Genomic DNA, 25,376 nt, shown 5'->3' with positions numbered 1-25,376 from the left:
ACATATCTGGGTACAGGACGTCACAAAAAACGTGGACAAAATGAAAAACAGAACATAAACAGAGCACAGAAAACAAACAGGTCACATAGAGAATATTTCCTTCCTATATATTCCCTTCCTAATATTTCCTTCCTATATATACACACAGGCAGAATTACGCATGTATAAAATGAGAAGAAGCATAGCAGCTTTTAAGAGTACATTCTGAGGCATTCGCCCAAAGTGTACTAAACGGATACATATGCGCGCGCGTTTGTGTGTGTCTGCATGTGTGTGTACGTGTGTGTGTGTGAGTCTAATTAAATGCTTTTTGCAGTGCCTGTTAAAGGTAATCGCTTGGTTTTGATCACAGGTGATCTCGATCACGGCTAACATGGGTCTAAACAACAACAGCAGCAGCAGGAAGAGCATTTGTACCTTATCTTGCTGTAAGGAAAGATAATTACTTCTGACTTAAAGCAAAGAAGTGGATTTATTCCATTCAAATATTGGAGAAAAGATAAGACCTAGCACGAAGTAGAGAGTGAATGTTTAGTTAAATACGAAATACAAACTGCATTAGTCAGGAGAAAACTACAATGACTTCAAGTATCTCAATTATTTCTCTTATTCACAGGTAACAATTTTAATTAAGGTAGGATAGCAGAGCATAACAAAGGTGGGGATTATTTTGGATAAGAGTTTGGAAGTAAAATAAATGAGGAGTGGATAAAAATAACAGTTGCTCGAGTAAATTAACTCCTTTGAGATGTTTTTTCTTACAAAAGAAAAATGACTAAAAAAGTTAAAGAAATGTAACATCAACACTTATTATTTGGCAGACATATTGCCTGAAGTGACTAAACTAAGGATGACCAAGCCTATTTTGGGAGTGTTGTATTGTTTATCTTAAGAAACAAAACAAAAAAAAAGGAAATGATGAGAACATTTCTTCCTCGGGCAGTTAGCTATTCTTTGTAATGAGTCGCAGCAAGGTTTTAGTAATCTAATGAGTAGCTTAAAGGTTAGTTCTATCATCCCAAGATGAAATGTTACCTTTATTGGTCATTGTTACAGTTGCAATCGTCATTATTATCATCTTGGTAGGAAGTGAAATGGTGTGATATAGTACACACACACACGCGTGCGCGCCGTTGCAAATATATATATGTGTGTGTGTGTGTGTGTGTGTGTGTGTGTGTGTGTGTGTGTGTGTGTGTGTGTGTGTGTGTGTGTGTGCATGTATGCATGTATATATATATATATATATATATATATATATATATATATATATATATATATATATATAATCGGTTTAGTGTTCATAAGTCCGAAAGAAAGTGACTACATAAAACATAGTTGTACGTATTCCACGTCCTCCCGTTGTTGTTTTTTCATGTTTTTTCTTGCTTGTTCATATGTGATAGTGGATTTTCATCGATGAGTTCTTGAAACTTGGTTATTTTCCCTAAAACTATATATTTTATATATATATATATATATATATATATATATATATATATACACACACACACACACAATTGCAGCGTGGAAGATGTTTATAAGCCATTTAAGAAAACGCCCAAAAAACGCCAGATTCACTTCAACCAACATTTAAATTTAATTTTTGTCAAAATATTTTAAGACAAATTAAATTTAAGTATTGAAGTGAATCTAGCAGATTTTTGTGTGCTTTTAAATGGCTTATAAACATCTTCCACGCTGCAATTGTTTTTGTTGCAGCACACACTCAGATCAAGCCACTTGTTGTGCAAGTACATCTCCTATATATATATATATATATATATATATATATATATATATATATATATATATATATATATATATATATATATATATAGTCATGACAGTGACTTACAAAGTTTACTTCACAATTTGATCCCACTGTAAGACACGTGTAAGGCAAGTGTGTTCTGCCATATTCGATCGAAATCATGTAAGAGTAATTGGACAGAGACGGAAACTCGTCGGATAGACTATATTTGATCGGTTGAATTTTTTTTTTACTCCGCCATTCAATACGGCTTGGTAAAAGTTCAAGGATGCTACGCCTCCTCATATATTAAAACCACGAAAAAGATATATAAGTGTTTCTCTTTCGGGGAACCTAAAAAGAAGGTATTATATTCATACTTTTTTTTGGCTTTACTGTGTATTGTATCTTAAATAGCATGAACATCCTAAAAGATCCTACTCTTATAAACACTTCAAGATGACATTATTGATTAGATCAGTCACCGAGGCCGACTTTGCCTTTCATCTTTTTGGTGGGGTCGATACATTAAGTACCAGTTACGCACTGGGGTTGATGTAATCGACTAGCCCCTTCCCCCAAAATTTCAGGCGTTTTGCCTATTGTAAAAAGGATTATTCAGTAGATCAGTGGTTCTCAACCATTTTTTGCTTAAGGGTCTCATTTGATTCCTTATTCTGCTCTGATGAATCACGTATTTAAAAAAAAAACTATTATATTTTTCATAATTAAATCTTATTAGGAATTATTTTATCCATTTTTCATTCTTTTGTCAAGCGATGGTGTAGGGACAAACACAGACACACAAAAATACACACAGACACACACACACACACACATATATATATATATAAATATACACGATGGGCTTCTTTCAGTTACCGTCTGCCATGATCAACACGTAGTATACCCTCGTGAAGGTGTGCAGCCAAGAGGTTAGTGTGGTCGGCTCACGATCATAAAGTTGTGGTCTCAATTCCTGGACGACCAGGCGATGTGGTGTGTCCTAGGGCAAAGCATTTCAGTTCACATTGTTCAACTCAGCTGGAAATGAGTACCACCCAAGTGCACCCATCACTTTCTCCAGTTATCAAACTCTGAATGTTTATAGGTCAAATAGCGAGAGAATCGAGATCGCGTTTGTGTGTGTTCGTGACCACACAATCACCTAAAACAAATAGCAGAAACATGATACATGTTAACCTAACCGTTATCTTTCACAAGTAACAGCTAGCGCTTTTCTTAGTGTACCTTGCTTACTTGTAATTGCGGCGGCATTCACCTGGGGTGGGTTGAGCAGGCTCCGACCACCGAGTTCACCACATTTCTCACAAATGCTGACTTCATCCGATGGTCGGCGGCAGTCGAGGCTGTGACAAATGTCCCACTGAGAAAACAAGGGCATCGGTGTTGATATGTAGAGTTCATGTTGGGAGTCACATGCATATCCACTTTGAGACAGTGAAATCTATAGCGGATTCTAGAGACAAGCTTTAACAAAAGCTAAGGAGTGCCTCATTCCTAGTCGTCTTACAACATTTCTGAGGGATCGTGCTATTGCCAGATAGTCGTTGAACCTACACTAGATTCATCTTTCCTCTTGACAGCCCTTGTCTTTAGTCCTGCTGGATTTCTAACGACTCTCCTCACCAGGCAAGCTTAGGGGCGGTGTGTCGGTTTAGTTGCCAACGACCCAACCATGCAACAGGTTGTACTGGATTCCATGTTACCAGCAGTACCCATGAGAGATCTCACAAGTGACCTGACATCACTTAGTGTACCCTAGAACACGTTATCAAATATATTCCGCTTTTTTTTCTTTTGTTGAAAATAATAGAATATAAGGAGATTCGGTTGCTATTCTTAGCAGGTCATGCAAGGAAAAAGTTTCCTCATTCAGCTCTAAAAGCATTAGGAAGTACATTCTATCACATTCCATTTCTCTATCCTCTATTAATCAAAACCCATCAACAAATCTTATCACGTGCGTCACCAGAAAAAATGTAAATTATATTCATATTATCGCTCACACAGTTTATATACACATGATATATATATATATATATATATATATATATATATATACATGCATACATTCATACACACACGCACGCACGCACACACACACACACACACACACACACACACACACACACACATATATATATATACTTTAATAATTGATGTTGCCATTCATTTCCCCCCTCTTTCATTATTTCACTGTTCAGTGAATGAATACTATGTGACTGACAATGAAAGAATTTTACATTTCCCGCCTTTCACAATTAAATGAGTAATACAACTGCCTAAGCAGAATGTCATGGATGTAGGTTTTCTTTTACACAAAGGAGACATACATACATACATACATACATACATACATACATACATACATACATACATACATACATACATACATACATACATATCCATGGTAGAAGCCATAGCCACTCATAATAAAAAGGAATACTGGTGGAATGTCGCAGTTAAGACCTCAATAAAATGTAAGCATAAAAGACCTGATATAATGATTTGGGATAGAGAAGAGAAACTGTGCGCAGTTGTGGAAATTAGCTGCCCGAAGGATGTTAACATAAAGCTGATGATCAGTGAAAAAGAGAACACCGACACTGAACTATTGAGAAATCTGCAGTTACTCTATCCAGAATACAAGTACAGGTTTATACCTGTAACTATTGGGGCACTGGGATATGTAACACACTGCCTAAATACCAATCTTGAGAAATTAGGCTTCTCAAAACCAAAAAGGAGAAAGCTAATTCGAAGACTACAGATCCAGTCCATCACTGGAACTGTAAAAATTTGTAAAACTTTCCAGAAGCTTATCATTTAAATATATATGAACAGGTCTAGATATGTAACTATATGCATGGGAATATATACATAAAGTAAAACATACATATCTGCACATATACATAGATACATACAAACAAAAATAACCTGTTGATGTTGAAATTCCAATGAAGTACCCTTGAATCTAGATTAGAAACCGGCTCGTTCTCTATTGGCAAGTAATCTTGAAATAAAACTGAACAATAATATACATACATACATATACACATACATATGTACATACATACGCGTATATTTATTATACAAAAATATATACATAAGTATATAAGTATATTTTTCTTTCATTGTTTTCTTTCATTTGTCTCAGTCACTTGGCTACGGCCATGCTAGAGCACCGCCTATAGGGTTTTAGTCGAACAAATCGACCCCACGAGTTATTCTTTGTAAGCCTAGTACTTATTCTGTCGGTCTCTTTTGCCGAACCGTTAGTTTACAGGGACATAAACACACCAGCATCGGTTGTCAAGCGATAGCGGGGAGACAAACACAGACACACGCATACATACATACATACATACATACATACGACGGGCTTTTTCCAGCTTCCGCTTAACAAACCCACTGACAAGGCTTTGGTCCGCCCGAGGCTACAGTAGAAGATACTTGCCAAAGATGCCACAGAGTGGAACTGAATCCGAAAGCATGTCGTTGAGATGCAAGCTTTTTACCACACAGCCACGCCTGCGCCTATATATATATGCATACACGCATACAACATATATAGATGGATGTAAGTATTTACATATATATATGTGCATATGCATATATGTATATTGATATGTGTGTATATATTTGTATGTCAGTATGCATTTTAATATTTCGCTTAGGCATTGCGAGAACTAGGGTAGGACTCAATATAGGTATATTTCAGAACTAAGTGTTCGGTGGGTATATAGTGGTAATAAGAAAAAGAGATGACAAAGGAAAAATATGGTTATGCTATGAACTTCATTAGCTTACAGCTGTTTCTGTTAAAAGATGGAGTTGACTCATAGTTGTGTAACACCTTATAGCTTCAACGGAGTTCTGAGTATATCGAATATGTTCGAAGCTCCGATGAAGCTATAGAATGTTATTCAGGTACTCAACTATGAGTCCGCTGCATCTTATAGCAGAAACAACTATAAGCAAATGAAGTTCATAACAACCATCTTTCTCTTTTGTCATTTATTTTTCCTATTTGTGTATGTATGTGTGTGTATGGGGGGTATAATGTATGTGTGCGCGTGCGTGCACTTGTAGATGGATAGATGGACCACTACACGGCCCAAAAGTGACGGTCTGGTGTGTTGGTAGAAAAGCTGCCGTCAGTGGTCCTTACTTTTTAAAGACAATAATGGAAATACTGTTACTGTGAACTCAGTGCATTACAGCGAGATAATGAACAACTTTTTTTGTGCCTGAATTACGATGAAAACGTATGCCTATTCGACGTGCCCACACAGCCAGAGCATCAATGGACGTTCTTCGCCATCTCTTCGGTGACTGCCTCATTTCCAGGTTTGCTGACATTCCTTGACTCTGTCGGTCCCCTGATTTGCCCCTGTTTGATTATTTCATGTGGGGAAATCTCAAGGTATATGTGTATGCGCATAAGCCCCGCACACTGGACTATTTGAAGGAAGCTATTCGCGTGGAAATCGCTCAAATCGACAGAGCAATGCTGGAGAGAGTGGAGGCCAACTTCCAAAGATGCCTTCAGAAATGAATCAATGAAAACGGACACCAAATGATGGATGTTGCTTTCCAAACTCAATTTTGACAAATGCTAATTCAATACAAACACACTGATGTCAATAAAATTTGTTTGCAGCTAAAATTAATGATTTTGTGAATTTTTCAAAAAACGTCCGCCCTCTCTGCTCCACCTTTAATTCTTTTTTATTGTGCATATTTTACAAGAGAATATTGGTTATGCACTAAACTTTACTGGATGGGTAAGATGCGAACATATTCGCTACTACTTCAATTAGTATAGATTTGACTGAGCTCCGATTTGTAAGCTGCTCGGAAGTACCAATTGATTCGAGCACGTACTGCCATGTGAGGTGATTTGCCTTCACTATGAAGTGATTATGCGATGGCAGTTGAGTTAAAGATTAGTTTGGAAATATGAAGGAAGTCAAGCGAGTCAGTGTGATAATAAGGGATACGAGAAGTTGAAAATAGTAATATGTGGAAACAGTTAAAAAAATATACTGCCCCTGCATTAACAAAGACAAAGTGGATGGACAGTGAGAGAATCCAAGAAGGGCTGCAGTGTAATCTGAAGTCGCTGAGAACGATTACTTAGTTAGAGTCGTCCTCAATACATGACGGCAGGCAGTGAGACGCTGATCGCTGGAGATTTTTGGAGAGCGATAAAGACAGTAAATGAACTCTGAGATTTTGAGTCAAAGTAATTTTGATATCCAGATAAGAGAAGGTAGTAATACTGATAGTGGGTTCTACGGGAATAAACATGATGTATTTCTAAAGTTGGAATGTAGGGCTTGGAGAACGAAGGTGAGTTTGCAGATACATTATTACATATTTGTATCCCAAGAGGTGCCTAAAATTTGTAATTTACATGTTAATAGTACATATCGGGGTAGGATGAAGGTTAAAAAGAAATCCGGTTTTTTATGCTATTAATAGATATTAATAAAATAATCATTAGGAACAAAACAACATAACAATATGGAGAATTTATGTTTAATAATAAATAGTTTAGTGATGACGCCTAAGATTCATGTGTTTAATCGCATGAAACAAATCTCTTGTTATTTTTGTTGCTGTTGAAACTGTTATTTTTATTGCTATTTGTAATCAACTTTCCACGCTAATAAAAAAAAAACTTTTAAACTATAAAATCTCTCTAGCGAATCGAATGCTAGTTCTTAATCATTGAATTCTAAACAGGTCATGACCTCAGTATCAAATGCATCACGCTGAAATACAAAATAATAAATCTCAACTGTCCCGTGATATGATTTTCATTACAACTAAGCCGAACATTTGCATATGAATGCTATTATTAATTTCTTAGTGAAAGCCCTTTTTTACTTTTGAGCGATGGGGAGGAGGAGTAAGTTTTATATCATGCAGTCTATAGTAGTCAGTCTCAGACAGTCATTTTCTTTCTGTTACTCACTAAGACTGAATCTAACAACTTGCCGCCTTAAATTAAACCACCTATCACCGTCACCTAGCAACCAAGATCTCGGTGAACTGATTCTACACTCCGGGTTTCGATCCCTAGTTCTCGCTTATTCATTTTTCGTATGCCAATGATAAAGCAACAATGTTTTAACCCTTACTTTTCTCCACAAACTGGCTGATTCTGTCATCGTCGAGGGAACAGACCCGATGGGAAATAATAGAAGTCAAGAGGCAGAGACCAGACGCCGAAAACGTAAAGAACGACTAGCATTTCTTCGTCACTCACCAACTCTCCTCTGCGATATATGTCCCCGGTTCTTCTATACCGCTCTTGGCCTGAACAGCCTCCTTAGATACCGGCACCCTCCGCATCCACTAAGATGAAGAGGATCAATCACTGGATAGAGATCTACTATTCAGATATGAGTTGACGATATTCTTAAGAGACTCTCTTATAGGTACTTCGGATCATGAAACAAATCACATGATCAACTTTGTTACTTTTGTCTATCTGTTAGAACACAAAGATACACGCATAGATATACGACGGGCTTCGTTTAGTTTCAGTCTACCAAATCCACTCGCAAGGTTCTAAAAGGCCCGAGGCTATGATAGAAGACACTTGCCCAAGGTGCCACGCTGTGGGACTGAACTTAGAACCATGTGATTGGGAAGCAAGCTTCTTATCACATAGGCACGCCATATATTATATTGTATTATATTACATTATATAGCTATATATACTGTGTTTGTGTATGTGCGCGCGTGCAATTATAAGATATTTATGATGCTGTTAAAATTGACTTAGCGGCTCGAGGCCTAATACTTACTAATTTCAGAGTAGGTTACAGTCATTGAATTACTTTAATACAAAATCCATTTTTCCCGTTTTTATTTTTGTTTTGTTTTGTTTTGTTTTCACTTTTGACAAATAAGCAATATAACAATACTGATAGAGCAACATCAACAAACAAAATATAACAAATAAATAAAAATATCATACGTCATCAATGCTGAAGAGGCACGTCGATAATTATCAAATCAAACGTTATATCAATGAGTGAACTACACAAGAATTTTGACTAAAGCATGACGTCAATGAATAAAGCTACTCCCACGCTTGCAATGGCCAGTTTTTAAATCAAGACTGACCACGCAATTATACATCAACAATAACCTAGACACTTGAGTAATTATTTACTCGGCAGGAAGACGACGAGCTGGCAGAGTCGTTAATGCATGAGGCAAAATACAAGCATTTTCCTCTGCTCTTTACGTTCCGAGGTCAACTTTGCCTTTCATCTTTTAGATGTCGATAAAATGAAGTACCAGTCAAGTACTGGGGTTGATGTAATCGACTTCCCCTCCCTTAAAAATGCCAGCCCAGTGCCAAAGTTCAGAAAAAAAAATGGATCCAATATTTACTCCAGGGAAACAAAAAGGAACATGATGCATAAAATTCACAGCCTTTGCCAGACCTTCTTGAAGACCAATGCAATTTATATTCAGTTGGATTTCTGCAAGTTTATGCATATAAGAGAAGTCTGAGTAGATTGTAGAAATTCTAAACTTTAGCAGTGTGAGCTGCTCAAAGGAAGAAATAATTTGAATTGATTGAGAGCTTGGGTAAGGGTAACAAACATCTTTCTAGTTCCAAAGAGAAGGGTACGTTATAGCAGAATTAGAAGTGACTGGGAGGAGACGGCTCATCGGGAGAGAGAAGAGCTTGCTAACCAAGCAGATGTCATCAAGACTGGTTTGTTGTTTACACACCCGTCTTCGTCTTTTGATTTGTTTTGTTTTTGTTTTTTTTATAAATTCTAACTATACATATATATACATGTATATGATGGATTCCTCCGTCGAAGATGACGTATGAGTGTTCAGTTTTTGCCGAACAGCCTGCACAAACGAGTTGTCTATTTTGATTAAATGTATGTGCCGTACATCATCTTACTCCCTCCACCAAGGGACAGGTGCATTGTGTACCACTTGTCAGGTGTCGAAGCGATCGTGGAGCAACGTGAAATGAAGTGTTTTGTTCAATATCAAAATGCACTACTGGGTCTATGAATTGAAACCACAATCTCGCGCTTGTAAGTGTAACACCCTAGTCACTAGACCATATGTCACGTATATTTAAACATAAACTTTACCCCTATAAGAAACCAAGTGAAAAATTATTTGGTATAAACAAGAATTTGAACCTCTTATACATTAAGATATCTATGATAGTATTCAATATTAATGATCGTATGGCTACTTTATCATCGGATGAGGTTTATGTTCAGTACTTCAATTTGTAATAGATATAATCCTATACACAAATCGCATTAACGTCTTCGAACATAAACCTGATCAAGACATATTCTATGATTTAACCTTCGTTCAGCGTAAATATCCGTTGCTGTACAGCTGGAGACTTTTCATTTACCGATATATCATAAATATAATACGCTATTTAATATAAATACAATTAACGACAGCTATTCCTGTTGTAAGATATTCGTAACACTTGTTGTAATACCGAAAATCTATCTACCGCACTGCCACAAATAACAATATTTTCTCTAATTGCTAAAGTTTCCTATAACATCACTACTCTTAGCAATTTTCTTTTTAAACAGAATGTCAACATATCCGTATCTTTAGAAAACATGAAGACAATTATCTAAATAAATTTGGTATCGCAAATAATTGGTGTTCGTTGCTATTAAAATTTGATTGTTGATTCTGAATTATTCTAATGCTTACATACAACATAATTTTGTTCAAGTTTGCTTTGTGAAATTTTAAATAAGATGGCAATCTTATATCAAAATAAGGGTATGAATGGGCGATCGGTGATACTTTTTATTTATTTATTGCATCATCATCATCATCACCATCACAATACCAAACATTCTGATTATTATTATTATTATTATTATTATCATTATTATTATTATTAATATTATTATTATTAATATTATTATTATTATTATTATTATTATTATTGTCACTAGTCTTCTCAAGACACGCTTGCAGGTAAAGTTTTCAACCAATGAACGACAGCCATTATGCACGCTTTATCTTATCTTGCTGTCTGCTTTCAAATGTTGTAAAGTAGCTGATCGTATTTTTTTTTAAATCATTTTCCTGGAGAAATCCGAGACAAATCAGAGAGTACTGTAAATCACTTTAAACAAAATCCTCTCCAATGTTTACAGAACAAAACATGCCTTAATCAAGATATCTGTCTGTTGGAAGCACGTGTTAGAATTCGTGTTAGAACTTTCTCCAACCAGCTTTGCACAATTATCGTGCAAAGATGCTATTTCCATCCAATGGCTAAAAATTTAGTAACCGGCCTGCAATCACAGCCCCTCAGAACTATAAGACCATAAGTCTTCATTATACGGTAACAAATGTTTGCTTTCTTGCTGAACTTCTGAAATTTTAGCTAAATCACTCGCGAATTGACAGCTCTTCACGTTCTTTCTCTATGACGTCTGCAGTAAAGCTAACTGGATTAGTCATCACAACTGACAGTTATGTTGTTCTCGCTTTATGTTGCATGATGCTTATACCTGCAAAAAAAAAATGCAACATATTAACTGTCAAGGAAATATATTTCTTTCAACATAGTACAGATGATTACAATTTTCGCTTTATTCAATATTTGTGAAGCCCAAATGAAGCTATCGCTTGTTCACTTTGTTTACTTATATTAAGTTAAATGTGTACACTTCCGTATAATATAAGTTAACTGCAATTAAATGTTGGAATATTCTAATTTCTGCCGCCAATAACTAGTTTAGAGACTTTTGTAGTTTTCATTATCAATTAATCAAGTCGCCCGGCTCACTGGATAACTTTGTAACCGTCTGATTTTAGCGTTAAATGTTACTTCCATACATACATAAAAAAAAAATTGAAGTGGCTGTGTGGTAAGAAGTTTGCTTCCCAACCATGTGGTTCTGGGTTCAGTCCTACTGCGAAGCACCTAAGACATGTATCTTCTACTATAGCCTCAGGCCGACCAAAGCCATGTGGGGGCTGTTTTTGGTTGACGAAAACTGAAAGAAGCCTGTGTGTGTGTGTGTGTGTGAGTGTGTTTGTGTCTGTGTCTGCATATCAAAAGTAGCAAAGATAAAAGAAAACGTTAAGTTTTATGTTTCATCTAAACGATAAAGACTTCTGAATCACCGCCTGCGTGTGTATGTGCGCTTGTATATAAGTATTGATGTTAGTATTTGTGTGTGTCTGTAACGGGCAAGCACTGTGGAAAGTTCTGAAAAAGATTGGCATACCTGACAAGATGTTGAATGTTATCTCCTTTCATGAGGGAATGAAGGCTGCTGCCGTGTCCGGTGGTGAATCTTCGGCTTCCTTCAACGTTACAAACGGCACAAAGAAAGGTTGTGTTACGGACCCTGTTTTGTTTGCACTCTTCTTTTCAGTGATGCTGAGGTATGCTTTTGGTGACATACAAAGTGGTGTTAACTTCCAGTTTCAAACAAGTGATGGCCTATTCAATCATCAGCGTTTCAAAACTAGAGCACTGCCACGCATCAGTATTATTCGTGATCTACGTTTTGCAGATGATGCTGCACTAGTAGCGATCTCCCTAGAGGAAGCTCGGGAACCTCCTAGACCGGTTTTCTGGTGGGATGGAAAAGCTTTTGGTTTGACCATCAGCATAAAGAAGACGGAAGTAACCCACCAACTTCGCCCCACTCCTAAACAAATTCGAGGTGTCAAGCAGAGGCCACCGGTTCACAATTTTCGAGTTACTCCTATACCGGTTGATGAGAAAAACCTAAATTATGTGAAGTCATTTACATATCTTGGTAGTAAAGTGAATTCGAGCGCTTGTCTTGATGATGAAATCGTGAACCATCTTGCAAAGGCAACCAACATATTTGGCAAACTCCGTCATCGCCTTTGGAATGAAAAGCGCATCAAACTTGATACCAAAGTAAAAGTTTATAGATCTGCCATTCTTAGTACTATCTTCTATGGCTCAGAATCGTGGATATGCTATAGATGACACATTATCCAACTAGACACAAAGGCTGTCTGAGGACAATCTGCAGTTATTCACTAAAAGTTAGAGTTTCCAATGCCTACCTGTTTAGCAAGTGTATGATTGATGCAATTGAGATCTTCCTTATGCAATTACAATTGCGTTGGACTGGCTAGGTCATCAGAATGAGTGACGAAAGAAAACCCAAAGTCCTCATGTACAGCCAGCTTGATAGTGGGCACAGGTATGTTGGTCGACTATGTAACCTCTTAGCAATGAAGGTAGCTGGCAACAGCTTTGAGCGAGCAACCTCGGAGCTAGCAAAATGGAGATCGTTGTGTCAAAATGGTATTAGAAACTTTGTTGCAACCGGCATTAACAAGCTTCGGTGTGCAAGGCAAAGGAGAAGAGCGGCTGCAAATATATCAACTGCACTGAAGGAGAAGAAGAAGAAGAAGAAGAAGAAGAAGAAGAAGAAGAAGAAGAACAACGACAACAACAACAACAACAACAACAACAACAACAACAACAACAACAACAACAACAACAACAACAACAACAACAAGAAGAACAAGAAGAACAAGAAGAGCAAGAAGAAGAAGGGAGTGGTATGACCCAGTAGTAGATGCTGTCCGTGGAATCAACTTTAATGGTCAGGTGACCTAAAAGTGACCTGTTGTGGTTGTAGTAGTAGTAGGTATTGTTCTAAATAAATTCATCGGTAGCGACTGTTCTTAATAGAATAATCCTTTCTACTATAGGCTCAAGGCCTGAAATATTTTTTTTGTGGCGGGGGGGGGGGTCCATTCGATTAGCTCGACCTCAGTACGCAACTGGTACTTAATTTATCACCCCCGAAAGGATGAAACGCAAAGTCGACCTCAGTAGAATTTGAACTCAGAACGTAGCAACAGACGAAATACCGCTAAGCATTTTGCCCAATGTGCTAACGTTTCTGCTAGCTCACCGCCAAGAATAATCATTCTAGAATAATACCCACGCAAATATCAAAAACGACAGCTGTAATAAGAACAGCTACCGATGAATTTATTTAGAACCATTCTTACTACTACTGCTGCAACCACAACAGGTAACTTTTAGGTCACTTGACCATTAGATTCCACGAACAGCTTCTACCACTGGGTCATATCAATCCCGTCTTCTTCTTCTACTACTGCTACTACTACTTCTTCTACTACTTCTTCTACTTCGTTTTCTCCTTCGTCTACTTCTTCTTGTCCTTCCTCTGCTTCTCCTTCTTCTTCCCTTCCTTCTTTTTCATCTTCTCTTTCCTCGGCTGTTGCTGCTTAAACCATCAAACTTTAGAACCAAATGTATTCCCTCTCTGTTTATTTCATCGTGTTCCTTTCTGTTGAAGAGCGTAGGCTCGAAGCGTAAAAGACTTTCTAATCTTCACGAGCGTCAAACTGTTACACCTGCTTGCTGTTTATATACCTGTCTTCGTCTTTTGTTTTTCTGTAAATTTCAACTATATGTATGTATGTATGTATGTATGTATGTATAAAGCTTGACTATAAGTTTGACTAACTTTGCTTTACTATCGATAATTCATAGGATAATGGTTAAAATATTAACTTCAAATACCAATACATCAAAATATACAAAGTAAAAAACAAAACAAAAAGAAAGAAAGAAAAAGCATTAAAAAAAAATCCGCATGCAGGAAATCATGTGATGCCTTTTCATGCTCAGGAAAGACCTACTGAAAAATTGTTTTAAATCAGGAACAAAACCGAAAAAAACATTGTTTAATCATTAAAAATAAATCATAAATTAACAAAACGATATATAACCATAAATAGTGACCGATAAAGGCTTCGATAATAAGCAGATAACGTGTATACAATTTCAGCATTACTTACAAATATAGTTGGAAAGAAATTATTATTAAGATAACATTCCCCTTATGCAGCAGAGAAAAATATACTCTGTTTTGAAACGTAACGTTGAGGATTGGAGAAAATACGGAAATATTTCAATGTTTCTGTTAAAAACTTCAAAGCAGTTACGGAAAGCTAAAATTAGCAAAATAAACAATTGAAACAATGGAGGCATTTGAAGAAATGATAAGAAAAATTTTAATAAATAAATACACTGACGTACACAAACACACAAGTACATTGTACGCAAAAATATACACACACATATACACAATTTTGTGTGTGGGAATGTTCATATCACACACACGCATATATATATATATGTATATATATGTATGTATATATATATATATATATATATATATATATATATATATATATATATATATATATATATATATATATATAATACAAAGAATATATATACATGTATACACACATATATGTACATACTTATATCTACATGTGTATATACATGCATATCAGGGTACAGGACGTTAGAACAATAAACTACAGACAACGGAACGAACACATAGGAAAACGGAAAGCCACTTGGAATATCCCTTCATCAGCTGTCTCTATTCTATCTAGACGTTTCGAAGACAAGACAGAACGTACTCTAGAATAGTCTCTTCCTGAGTAGTGGATCAACCCACTACACAGAGGATTCCAAGGTGGCAAACACAAACCAAGACAGGAAAAAATGGACAGTGAAAACAACATTCAAAAGCCGTACGGCCAAACGCAAATCTGAGGTAGAACGCTAGTAGTTCGTCTTGCCTTCACAGCGGCTGGAGTGAAAAGAAAGTTGACCACAGGTCACACGAGAGCAGAGAGGATGGTGGAGGGAGGAAGTGGAACAAGGAGGAAGGGACAGAAGGGTATAGCAGTGAAGTAGAGGCCAGGACAGAGGTATAGATAGAAAGATGGAGGAAGACAGATAGATAAATAGATAGAAAGATAGATAGATAGATAGATAGACAGATAGATAGATAGATAGATAGAAAGATAGTCACGTCAGAATAATAGTAGACTTACTTGCAAAAAAGGACGTGTGCGTTCAATAATATAATAATACAAAGAATATATATATATATATATATATATATATATATATATATATATATATATATATATATATATATATATATATATATATATATATATATATATATGCAATATATGCATATATATATATATGCATATACATCTAGAAAATTAACAGAATGAGATAATGTATACGTATGTATATGTGTATATATATATACCTATGTATATATACACATGCTTTATACGTATGTGTCTGTTTATATATATATATATATATATATATATATATATATATATATATATATATATATATATATAGTGTAGTATATTGCCACTTAAGTGTGGCTGACCCCTAGGGGTGGATGTTACTGTTGCTTTTAGCCCCAGGAGGACATCTCCTCCAGCTGGCTTATCGACACACGACTGTGTCCTGTTTGCCAAGGGAGTTATCCCTCTCACCTCGACCAGCAGCACGAACGTATCCGGATTTCAGGGTTATTTCCCTTCGTCGGCGTTCGACAGCTGATGACCTTGGTGAGAGAGACAAATCTGGCAAACCTTGTATCTTCTTTTCCAGTGACATTCTTCACTGATATTGAAAAGGTGAAAACAAGCAATGTTAATTCTCTATATGAAGTATTAACAGTAACTGCACGATAAAGTGTAGTATATTGCCACTTAAGTGTGGCTGACCCCTAGGGGTGGATGTTACTGTTGCTTTTAGCCCCAGGAGGACATCTCCTCCAGCTGGCTTATCGACACACGACTGTGTCCTGTTTGCCAAGGGAGTTATCCCTCTCACCTCGACCAGCAGCACGAACGTATCCGGATTTCAGGGTTATTTCCCTTCGTCGGCGTTCGACAGCTGATGACCTTGGTGAGAGAGACAAATCTGGCAAACCTTATATCTTCTTTTCCAGTGACATTCTTCACTGATATTGAAAAGGTGAAAACAAGCAATGTTAATTCTCTATATGAAGTATTAACAGTAACTGCACGATAAAGATACTACACTTTATCGTGCAGTTACTGTTAATACTTCATATAGAGAATTAACATTGCTTGTTTTCACCTTTTCAATATCAGTGAAGAATGTCACTGGAAAAGAAGATATAAGGTTTGCCAGATTTGTCTCTCTCACCAAGGTCATCAGCTGTCGAACGCCGACGAAGGGAAATAACCCTGAAATCCGGATACGTTCGTGCTGCTGGTCGAGGTGAGAGGGATAACTCCCTTGGCAAACAGGACACAGTCGTGTGTCGATAAGCCAGCTGGAGGAGATGTCCTCCTGGGGCTAAAAGCAACAGTAACATCCACCCCTAGGGGTCAGCCACACTTAAGTGGCAATATACTACACTTTATCGTGCAGTTACTGTTAATACTTCATATAGAGAATTAACATTGCTTGTTTTCACCTTTTCAATATCAGTGAAGAATGTCACTGGAAAAGAAGATATAAGGTTTGCCAGATTTGTCTCTCTCACCAAGGTCATCAGCTGTCGAACGCCGACGAAGGGAAATAACCCTGAAATCCGGATACGTTCGTGCTGCTGGTCGAGGTGAGAGGGATAACTCCCTTGGCAAACAGGACACAGTCGTGTGTCGATAAGCCAGCTGGAGGAGATGTCCTCCTGGGGCTAAAAGCAACAGTAACATCCACCCCTAGGGGTCAGCCACACTTAAGTGGCAATATACTACACTTTATCGTGCAGTTACTGTTAATACTTCATATAGAGAATTAACATTGCTTGTTTTCACCTTTTCAATATCAGTGAAGAATGTCACTGGAAAAGAAGATATAAGGTTTGCCAGATTTGTCTCTCTCACCAAGGTCATCAGCTGTCGAACGCCGACGAAGGGAAATAACCCTGAAATCCGGATACGTTCGTGCTGCTGGTCGAGGTGAGAGGGATAACTCCCTTGGCAAACAGGACACAGTCGTGTGTCGATAAGCCAGCTGGAGGAGATGTCCTCCTGGGGCTAAAAGCAACAGTAACATCCACCCCTAGGGGTCAGCCACACTTAGGTGGCAATATACTACACTTTATCGTGCAGTTACTGTTAATACTTCATATAGAGAATTAACATTGCTTGTTTTCACCTTTTCAATATCAGTGAAGAATGTCACTGGAAAAGAAGATATAAGGTTTGCCAGATTTGTCTCTCTCACCAAGGTCATCAGCTGTCGAACGCCGACGAAGGGAAATAACCCTGAAATCCGGATACGTTCGTGCTGCTGGTCGAGGTGAGAGGGATAACTCCCTTGGCAAACAGGACACAGTCGTGTGTCGATAAGCCAGCTGGAGGAGATGTCCTCCTGGGGCTAAAAGCAACAGTAACATCCACCCCTAGGGGTCAGCCACACTTAAGTGGCAATATACTACACTTTATCGTGCAGTTACTGTTAATACTTCATATAGAGAATTAACATTGCTTGTTTTCACCTTTTCAATATCAGTGAAGAATCTCACTGGAAAAGAAGATATAAGGTTTGCCAGATTTGTCTCTCTCACCAAGGTCATCAGCTGTCGAACGCCGACGAAGGGAAATAACCCTGAAATCCGGATACGTTCGTGCTGCTGGTCGAGGTGAGAGGGATAACTCCCTTGGCAAACAGGACACAGTCGTGTGTCGATAAGCCAGCTGGAGGAGATGTCCTCCTGGGGCTAAAAGCAACAGTAACATCCACCCCTAGGGGTCAGCCACACTTAAGTGGCAATATACTACACTTTATCGTGCAGTTACTGTTAATACTTCATATAGAGAATTAACATTGCTTGTTTTCACCTTTTCAATATCAGTGAAGAATGTCACTGGAAAAGAAGATATAAGGTTTGCCAGATTTGTCTCTCTCACCAAGGTCATCAGCTGTCGAACGCCGACGAAGGGAAATAACCCTGAAATCCGGATACGTTCGTGCTGCTGGTCGAGGTGAGAGGGATAACTCCCTTGGCAAACAGGACACAGTCGTGTGTCGATAAGCCAGCTGGAGGAGATGTCCTCCTGGGGCTAAAAGCAACAGTAACATCCACCCCTAGGGGTCAGCCACACTTAGGTGGCAATATACTACACTTTATCGTGCAGTTACTGTTAATACTTCATATAGAGAATTAACATTGCTTGTTTTCACCTTTTCAATATCAGTGAAGAATGTCACTGGAAAAGAAGATATAAGGTTTGCCAGATTTGTCTCTCTCACCAAGGTCATCAGCTGTCGAACGCCGACGAAGGGAAATAACCCTGAAATCCGGATACGTTCGTGCTGCTGGTCGAGGTGAGAGGGATAACTCCCTTGGCAAACAGGACACAGTCGTGTGTCGATAAGCCAGCTGGAGGAGATGTCCTCCTGGGGCTAAAAGCAACAGTAACATCCACCCCTAGGGGTCAGCCACACTTAAGTGGCAATATACTACACTTTATCGTGCAGTTACTGTTAATACTTCATATAGAGAATTAACATTGCTTGTTTTCACCTTTTCAATATCAGTGAAGAATGTCACTGGAAAAGAAGATATAAGGTTTGCCAGATTTGTCTCTCTCACCAAGGTCATCAGCTGTCGAACGCCGACGAAGGGAAATAACCCTGAAATCCGGATACGTTCGTGCTGCTGGTCGAGGTGAGAGGGATAACTCCCTTGGCAAACAGGACACAGTCGTGTGTCGATAAGCCAGCTGGAGGAGATGTCCTCCTGGGGCTAAAAGCAACAGTAACATCCACCCCTAGGGGTCAGCCACACTTAGGTGGCAATATACTACACTTTATCGTGCAGTTACTGTTAATACTTCATATAGAGAATTAACATTGCTTGTTTTCACCTTTTCAATATCAGTGAAGAATGTCACTGGAAAAGAAGATATAAGGTTTGCCAGATTTGTCTCTCTCACCAAGGTCATCAGCTGTCGAACGCCGACGAAGGGAAATAACCCTGAAATCCGGATACGTTCGTGCTGCTGGTCGAGGTGAGAGGGATAACTCCCTTGGCAAACAGGACACAGTCGTGTGTCGATAAGCCAGCTGGAGGAGATGTCCTCCTGGGGCTAAAAGCAACAGTAACATCCACCCCTAGGGGTCAGCCACACTTAAGTGGCAATATACTACACTTTATCGTGCAGTTACTGTTAATACTTCATATAGAGAATTAACATTGCTTGTTTTCACCTTTTCAATATCAGTGAAGAATCTCACTGGAAAAGAAGATATAAGGTTTGCCAGATTTGTCTCTCTCACCAAGGTCATCAGCTGTCGAACGCCGACGAAGGGAAATAACCCTGAAATCCGGATACGTTCGTGCTGCTGGTCGAGGTGAGAGGGATAACTCCCTTGGCAAACAGGACACAGTCGTGTGTCGATAAGCCAGCTGGAGGAGATGTCCTCCTGGGGCTAAAAGCAACAGTAACATCCACCCCTAGGGGTCAGCCACACTTAAGTGGCAATATACTACACTTTATCGTGCAGTTACTGTTAATACTTCATATAGAGAATTAACATTGCTTGTTTTCACCTTTTCAATATCAGTGAAGAATGTCACTGGAAAAGAAGATATAAGGTTTGCCAGATTTGTCTCTCTCACCAAGGTCATCAGCTGTCGAACGCCGACGAAGGGAAATAACCCTGAAATCCGGATACGTTCGTGCTGCTGGTCGAGGTGAGAGGGATAACTCCCTTGGCAAACAGGACACAGTCGTGTGTCGATAAGCCAGCTGGAGGAGATGTCCTCCTGGGGCTAAAAGCAACAGTAACATCCACCCCTAGGGGTCAGCCACACTTAAGTGGCAATATACTACACTTTATCGTGCAGTTACTGTTAATACTTCATATAGAGAATTAACATTGCTTGTTTTCACCTTTTCAATATCAGTGAAGAATGTCACTGGAAAAGAAGATATAAGGTTTGCCAGATTTGTCTCTCTCACCAAGGTCATCAGCTGTCGAACGCCGACGAAGGGAAATAACCCTGAAATCCGGATACGTTCGTGCTGCTGGTCGAGGTGAGAGGGATAACTCCCTTGGCAAACAGGACACAGTCGTGTGTCGATAAGCCAGCTGGAGGAGATGTCCTCCTGGGGCTAAAAGCAACAGTAACATCCACCCCTAGGGGTCAGCCACACTTAAGTGGCAATATACTACACTTTATCGTGCAGTTACTGTTAATACTTCATATAGAGAATTAACATTGCTTGTTTTCACCTTTTCAATATCAGTGAAGAATGTCACTGGAAAAGAAGATATAAGGTTTGCCAGATTTGTCTCTCTCACCAAGGTCATCAGCTGTCGAACGCCGACGAAGGGAAATAACCCTGAAATCCGGATACGTTCGTGCTGCTGGTCGAGGTGAGAGGGATAACTCCCTTGGCAAACAGGACACAGTCGTGTGTCGATAAGCCAGCTGGAGGAGATGTCCTCCTGGGGCTAAAAGCAACAGTAACATCCACCCCTAGGGGTCAGCCACACTTAAGTGGCAATATACTACACTTTATCGTGCAGTTACTGTTAATACTTCATATAGAGAATTAACATTGCTATATATATATATATATATATATATATATACAGGGATTAGCATGAGTTGCTTCACCAACATACTGAAAATTTAGAAATAGCAGTCAATAGCAGTTCTTTGACTGCTATTTCTAAATTTTCAGTATGTTGGTGAAGCAACTCATGCTAATCCCTGTATATTTATGATTATAAATGTTTTTACCGATAGACGTTTTTTTCATACTGAACTACTTGGCAAAATTGTTAATTGTTAATTTTATTACTAATTGGCAATTCCCTGCCCTATATCTGTATATACAACAACCTTCCCTATTTTCATTATTTCCTTTATTTTTTATACATATGTTTAGATAACTTACGAAACACATGTATAAATTATATGTATGTATGTATGTATGTATGTGTATATATGTATGTGTGTATATAATTACACGCACATACATATATATATTCACAGAAACACGCATACTTTATGCATGTGTTACGTAAGCTACAAATATATGTGTGTGTGAGCGTGTGTGCATGTATGTATATAAATATAAATATATATATATATATATATATATATATATATAGAGAGAGAGAGAGAGAGAGAGAGACAAATAGATAGATAGATAGATAGATAGATAGATAGATAGATAGATAGATAGATAGATAGATAGATATACACACATTCACATGTTTAAATATTTATATACATGCGTATACATACACATATAAATATATACATACAAATATATATATATATATATATATATATATATATATATATATATATATATATATAATAAGTTCAAAAAAAATTCATGAAACCATTAAGACGGGAGTGGCTGTTGTACGTGGAGGTGTGAGGCATTGTTTTGAAATGTATTTTTGATGTAAATTATATTGGAGTGTTTATGATCTGTTGAAGTCACATTGCCATCTTTCAGCGCTTGTGTGCGTGGATCTCATTAAAACGTGTCTCTCTCCGCTCTGTTGGGAATTTAAGCATTCAATTTTTAGCGAAAGGAAATTTTAAACTATAAAAATATTAGAATATTGATAACGTAAAATTTAAATTCAAAATATAACTAATTTAAAATACGAAATTTAAGGGGTTAAAAGTTAAATCGAAAAAGTTTAATGAGCGGGAAAAATTTTAATGTAATTATTTAGCGAAATTGTTATGGATTACTTGGGAATCTAAAGATTTGAAACAGTGGATTGTGTTATATCTGTTGTGTATTGTTCAAGTTTATACATTTATTTGTTTAAAACATCGACGTTGAGCGAAAGTAGATTTAGCATACAGAAAATAAAAAACAAGTATAAAAATAAAATGCAAAATTACTGGAAAAGATATAAAAAGGTCTTATCTGTTGGGAAGGATAGTGTTGCATAATATTTAAAAGTTTTATACATATTTATGGCTACTTGTGGATACTCTCTCCGAATACATATTTATAAGTGTCTTTATTGTGATCATGAAGTCGTGTGGCTTCGTGGTTAGGTGTGTTCGACTCGCGGTCGTAAAGTCACGAATTCGATACCCAGCGGTGTGTTATGTCTCTCAGCAAGATATTTTATTTCACGTTGCTCCAGTACACTCAGCTAGCAAAAATGATTAGTACCTGTAATTCAAAAAGGGACTGCTTTGTCACATTCTGTATCACACTGAATCAGCCTAAGATCTACTTTAAGATTACACGTGTCTGTGGAGTCCTCAGTCACTTGCACGTTAATTTCACGAGCAGGCTGTTCCGTTGATCGGTTCAACCAGAACGATCATCCTCAAAAGCGACGGAATGCCAGTTTTATTTATTGTTATTATTCTTTTATTCTTTTATTCTATTATTTGTTTCAGTCATTTTGACTGCGGCCATGCTGGAGCACCACCTTTAGTCGAGCAAATCGGCCCCAGGACTTATTCTTTGTAAGCCTAGTACTTATTCTATCGGTCTGTTTTGCTGAACCGCTAGGTTACGGGAACATAAACACACCAGCATCCGTTGTCAAGTGATGTTGTGAGGGACAAACACAGACACACATACCAAATCCACTCACAAGGCTTTGGTCGGCTCGAAGCTATAACAGAAGACACTTGTCCAAATTGCTACGCAGTGGGACTGAACCCGGAAGCATGTGGTTGGTAAGCAATCTACTTTATTTTATAAATTGGCCATGCAGCCTTACAAAGATGTAGCTGCGGGCTGGACAAAGACATAAATGATAATGGAATGAAAAAAATGAAAATATAGTTGGTGGGGGAAGCAGACAACACCCGCCGATTGCTACTTCCCGAAAACATTGTTCTCTTTTTGTCAACAACACAAAATGAGGTATTGAACCTCTTACCAAAGCTCAAAGAATGGACGCAACCGTCCTTACAAGATGAAGCGCTGAGCCTCTTACCAAAAATTAACAAATTCAAATTTCAAATCGAGGTACTAAGGCCTCTCACCTTTCCTCCCCGACCAGGCAATATGCCTCCCGCAGCCAATCCTGTAGTTCTAAGTCGGAGCTCCAGAAAGCAAAACTGTATTGGTCCTAGGGAAAAGAGTCCATCACCCTGCACATATCATTCTCCATTATGACCTCCGCAGCAACTGCGGAGGCCAATCCGGGTCTTCAATCCAGGACAGGACCCCCTCCCGCCGGCCCTCTGGCTTCTTCACAAAGCTCTGTACAGCCTCTCCCTTATGAAAGAAGATCACAAAATCATCCTTCATCCTAATGGGAGGGGCCACAGTTTCCTCCATCAGTGGCACAATTCCCACCGACGAGGTTTTAGGACATGCGGGCAGTGTACTACTAACCGCCGGCAATGTCCCATTCTTCTTCTTTTTTCCCCTTGTGCTACGGGAGGGTGTAGTCCTTCCGCTTTATCCGGAGGATCTTCCCTCCTTTCCGCAGCCTTGTGGGGTCCTTCGGTGGGCAACCATTGTTACCCACCTTCTTCCTTTTTTTCCCTTTTTTCGAGGTCTCTACCTCCTCGACTGCCTCAACTTACCACACAACCAGACCTGTTTCACTTTATTTTTCTATCTTTAACTTCCTAAAAAAAAAAGAAAAATGAAATGTCCATTATCTCGAACAATAGGCAACATATCCGAAACAATCCTCAAATTATCAAGTAATCTAAAACCCAAGTAATCACGCGCCAGCCTATTCGATCGTGCACTTCCCACGTGATGTGTGATATCTTGTGGATATGATGTGTAGTACCAGACTGTTGTTGTTGTTGGCACTCCGTCGCTTACGACGTCGAGGGTTCCAGTTGATCCGATCAACGGAACAGCCTGCTCGTGAAATTAACGTGCAAGTGGCTGAGCACTCCACAGACACGTATACCCTTAACGTAGTTCTTTGGGGATATTCAGCGTGACACAGTGTGACAAGGCTGACCGTTTGAATTACAGGCACAACAGAAACAGGAAGAGTGAGAGAAAGTTGTGGTGGAAGAGTACAGCAGGGTTCGCCACCATGCCCTGCTGGAGCCTCGTGGAGCTTTAGGTGTTTTCGCTCAATAAACACTCACAACGCCCGGTCTGGGAATCGAAACCGCGATCCTATGACCGCGAGTCTGCTGCCCTAACCACTGGGCCATTGCGCCTCCACAGTACCAGACTGATACGTAACAAAAACGGCATCAGCTCGAATTGATTGTAATATGAATCTGCAGTACTAAGGCGATGAGCTTGGCAGAATTGTTAGCACGTCAGGTGAAATGCTTAGCGGCTTTTCCTCCATTCTTCTATTCTTTTGTTTCAGCCATTTGACTGCAACCATGCTGGAGCACCGCCGTAAAGGGTTTTAGTCGAAAAAATCGATCTCAGGATTTATACTTCGTAAACCTAGTACTTATTCTATCGATCTCTTTTGTCGAACTGCTAAGTTACGGGGACACAAACACACCAACATCGGTTGTCAAGCGATGGTGCGGGTGGCGATACAAATACAGGCACAAAGGCACACACACACACACATATATATATGTTAAAACGTAAAATGAAAACAGAACACAAAGGATTCCGCGGTACACGTGTTTCAAGCTTTATACACAAATTGTCGTTGCATCATTATATGAGTATATAATTGATAGAAAAGATGGTTTAAAGCTATCTTCAACCGCAAACATTTTCAGTCCCAAGATTACATCACAAAGAA

General features: G+C 38.4%; 1 protein-coding gene across 1 annotated transcript; it reads left to right on the top strand.

Annotated features, from left to right (window-relative positions):
* The first annotated feature begins 12,068 nt into the window (after positions 1-12,068).
* Positions 12,069-12,800, top strand: LOC149137768 (uncharacterized). Its single transcript, XM_089352386.1, has one exon. The coding sequence runs from the start codon at positions 12,069-12,071 to the stop codon at positions 12,798-12,800; it is 732 nt and encodes a 243-aa protein (XP_089208512.1).
* The last annotated feature ends 12,576 nt before the right edge of the window (positions 12,801-25,376 follow it).

The sequence above is a fragment of the Octopus bimaculoides genome, chromosome 1, assembly GCF_046866305.1.
Source record: "Octopus bimaculoides isolate indiv1 chromosome 1, ASM4686630v1, whole genome shotgun sequence".
In the NCBI taxonomy this organism is placed as follows: Eukaryota; Metazoa; Mollusca; class Cephalopoda; order Octopoda; family Octopodidae; genus Octopus; species Octopus bimaculoides.
The sequence above is the reverse complement of the archived record's forward strand: the minus strand, read 5'-3'. Positions and strand labels throughout refer to the sequence as shown.

Excerpts from the sequence above, each read along its gene's own strand:
- LOC149137768 (XM_089352386.1), top strand. The coding sequence starts at position 12,069 with ATGTTGAATGTTATCTCCTTTCATGAGGGAATGAAGGCTGCTGCCGTG.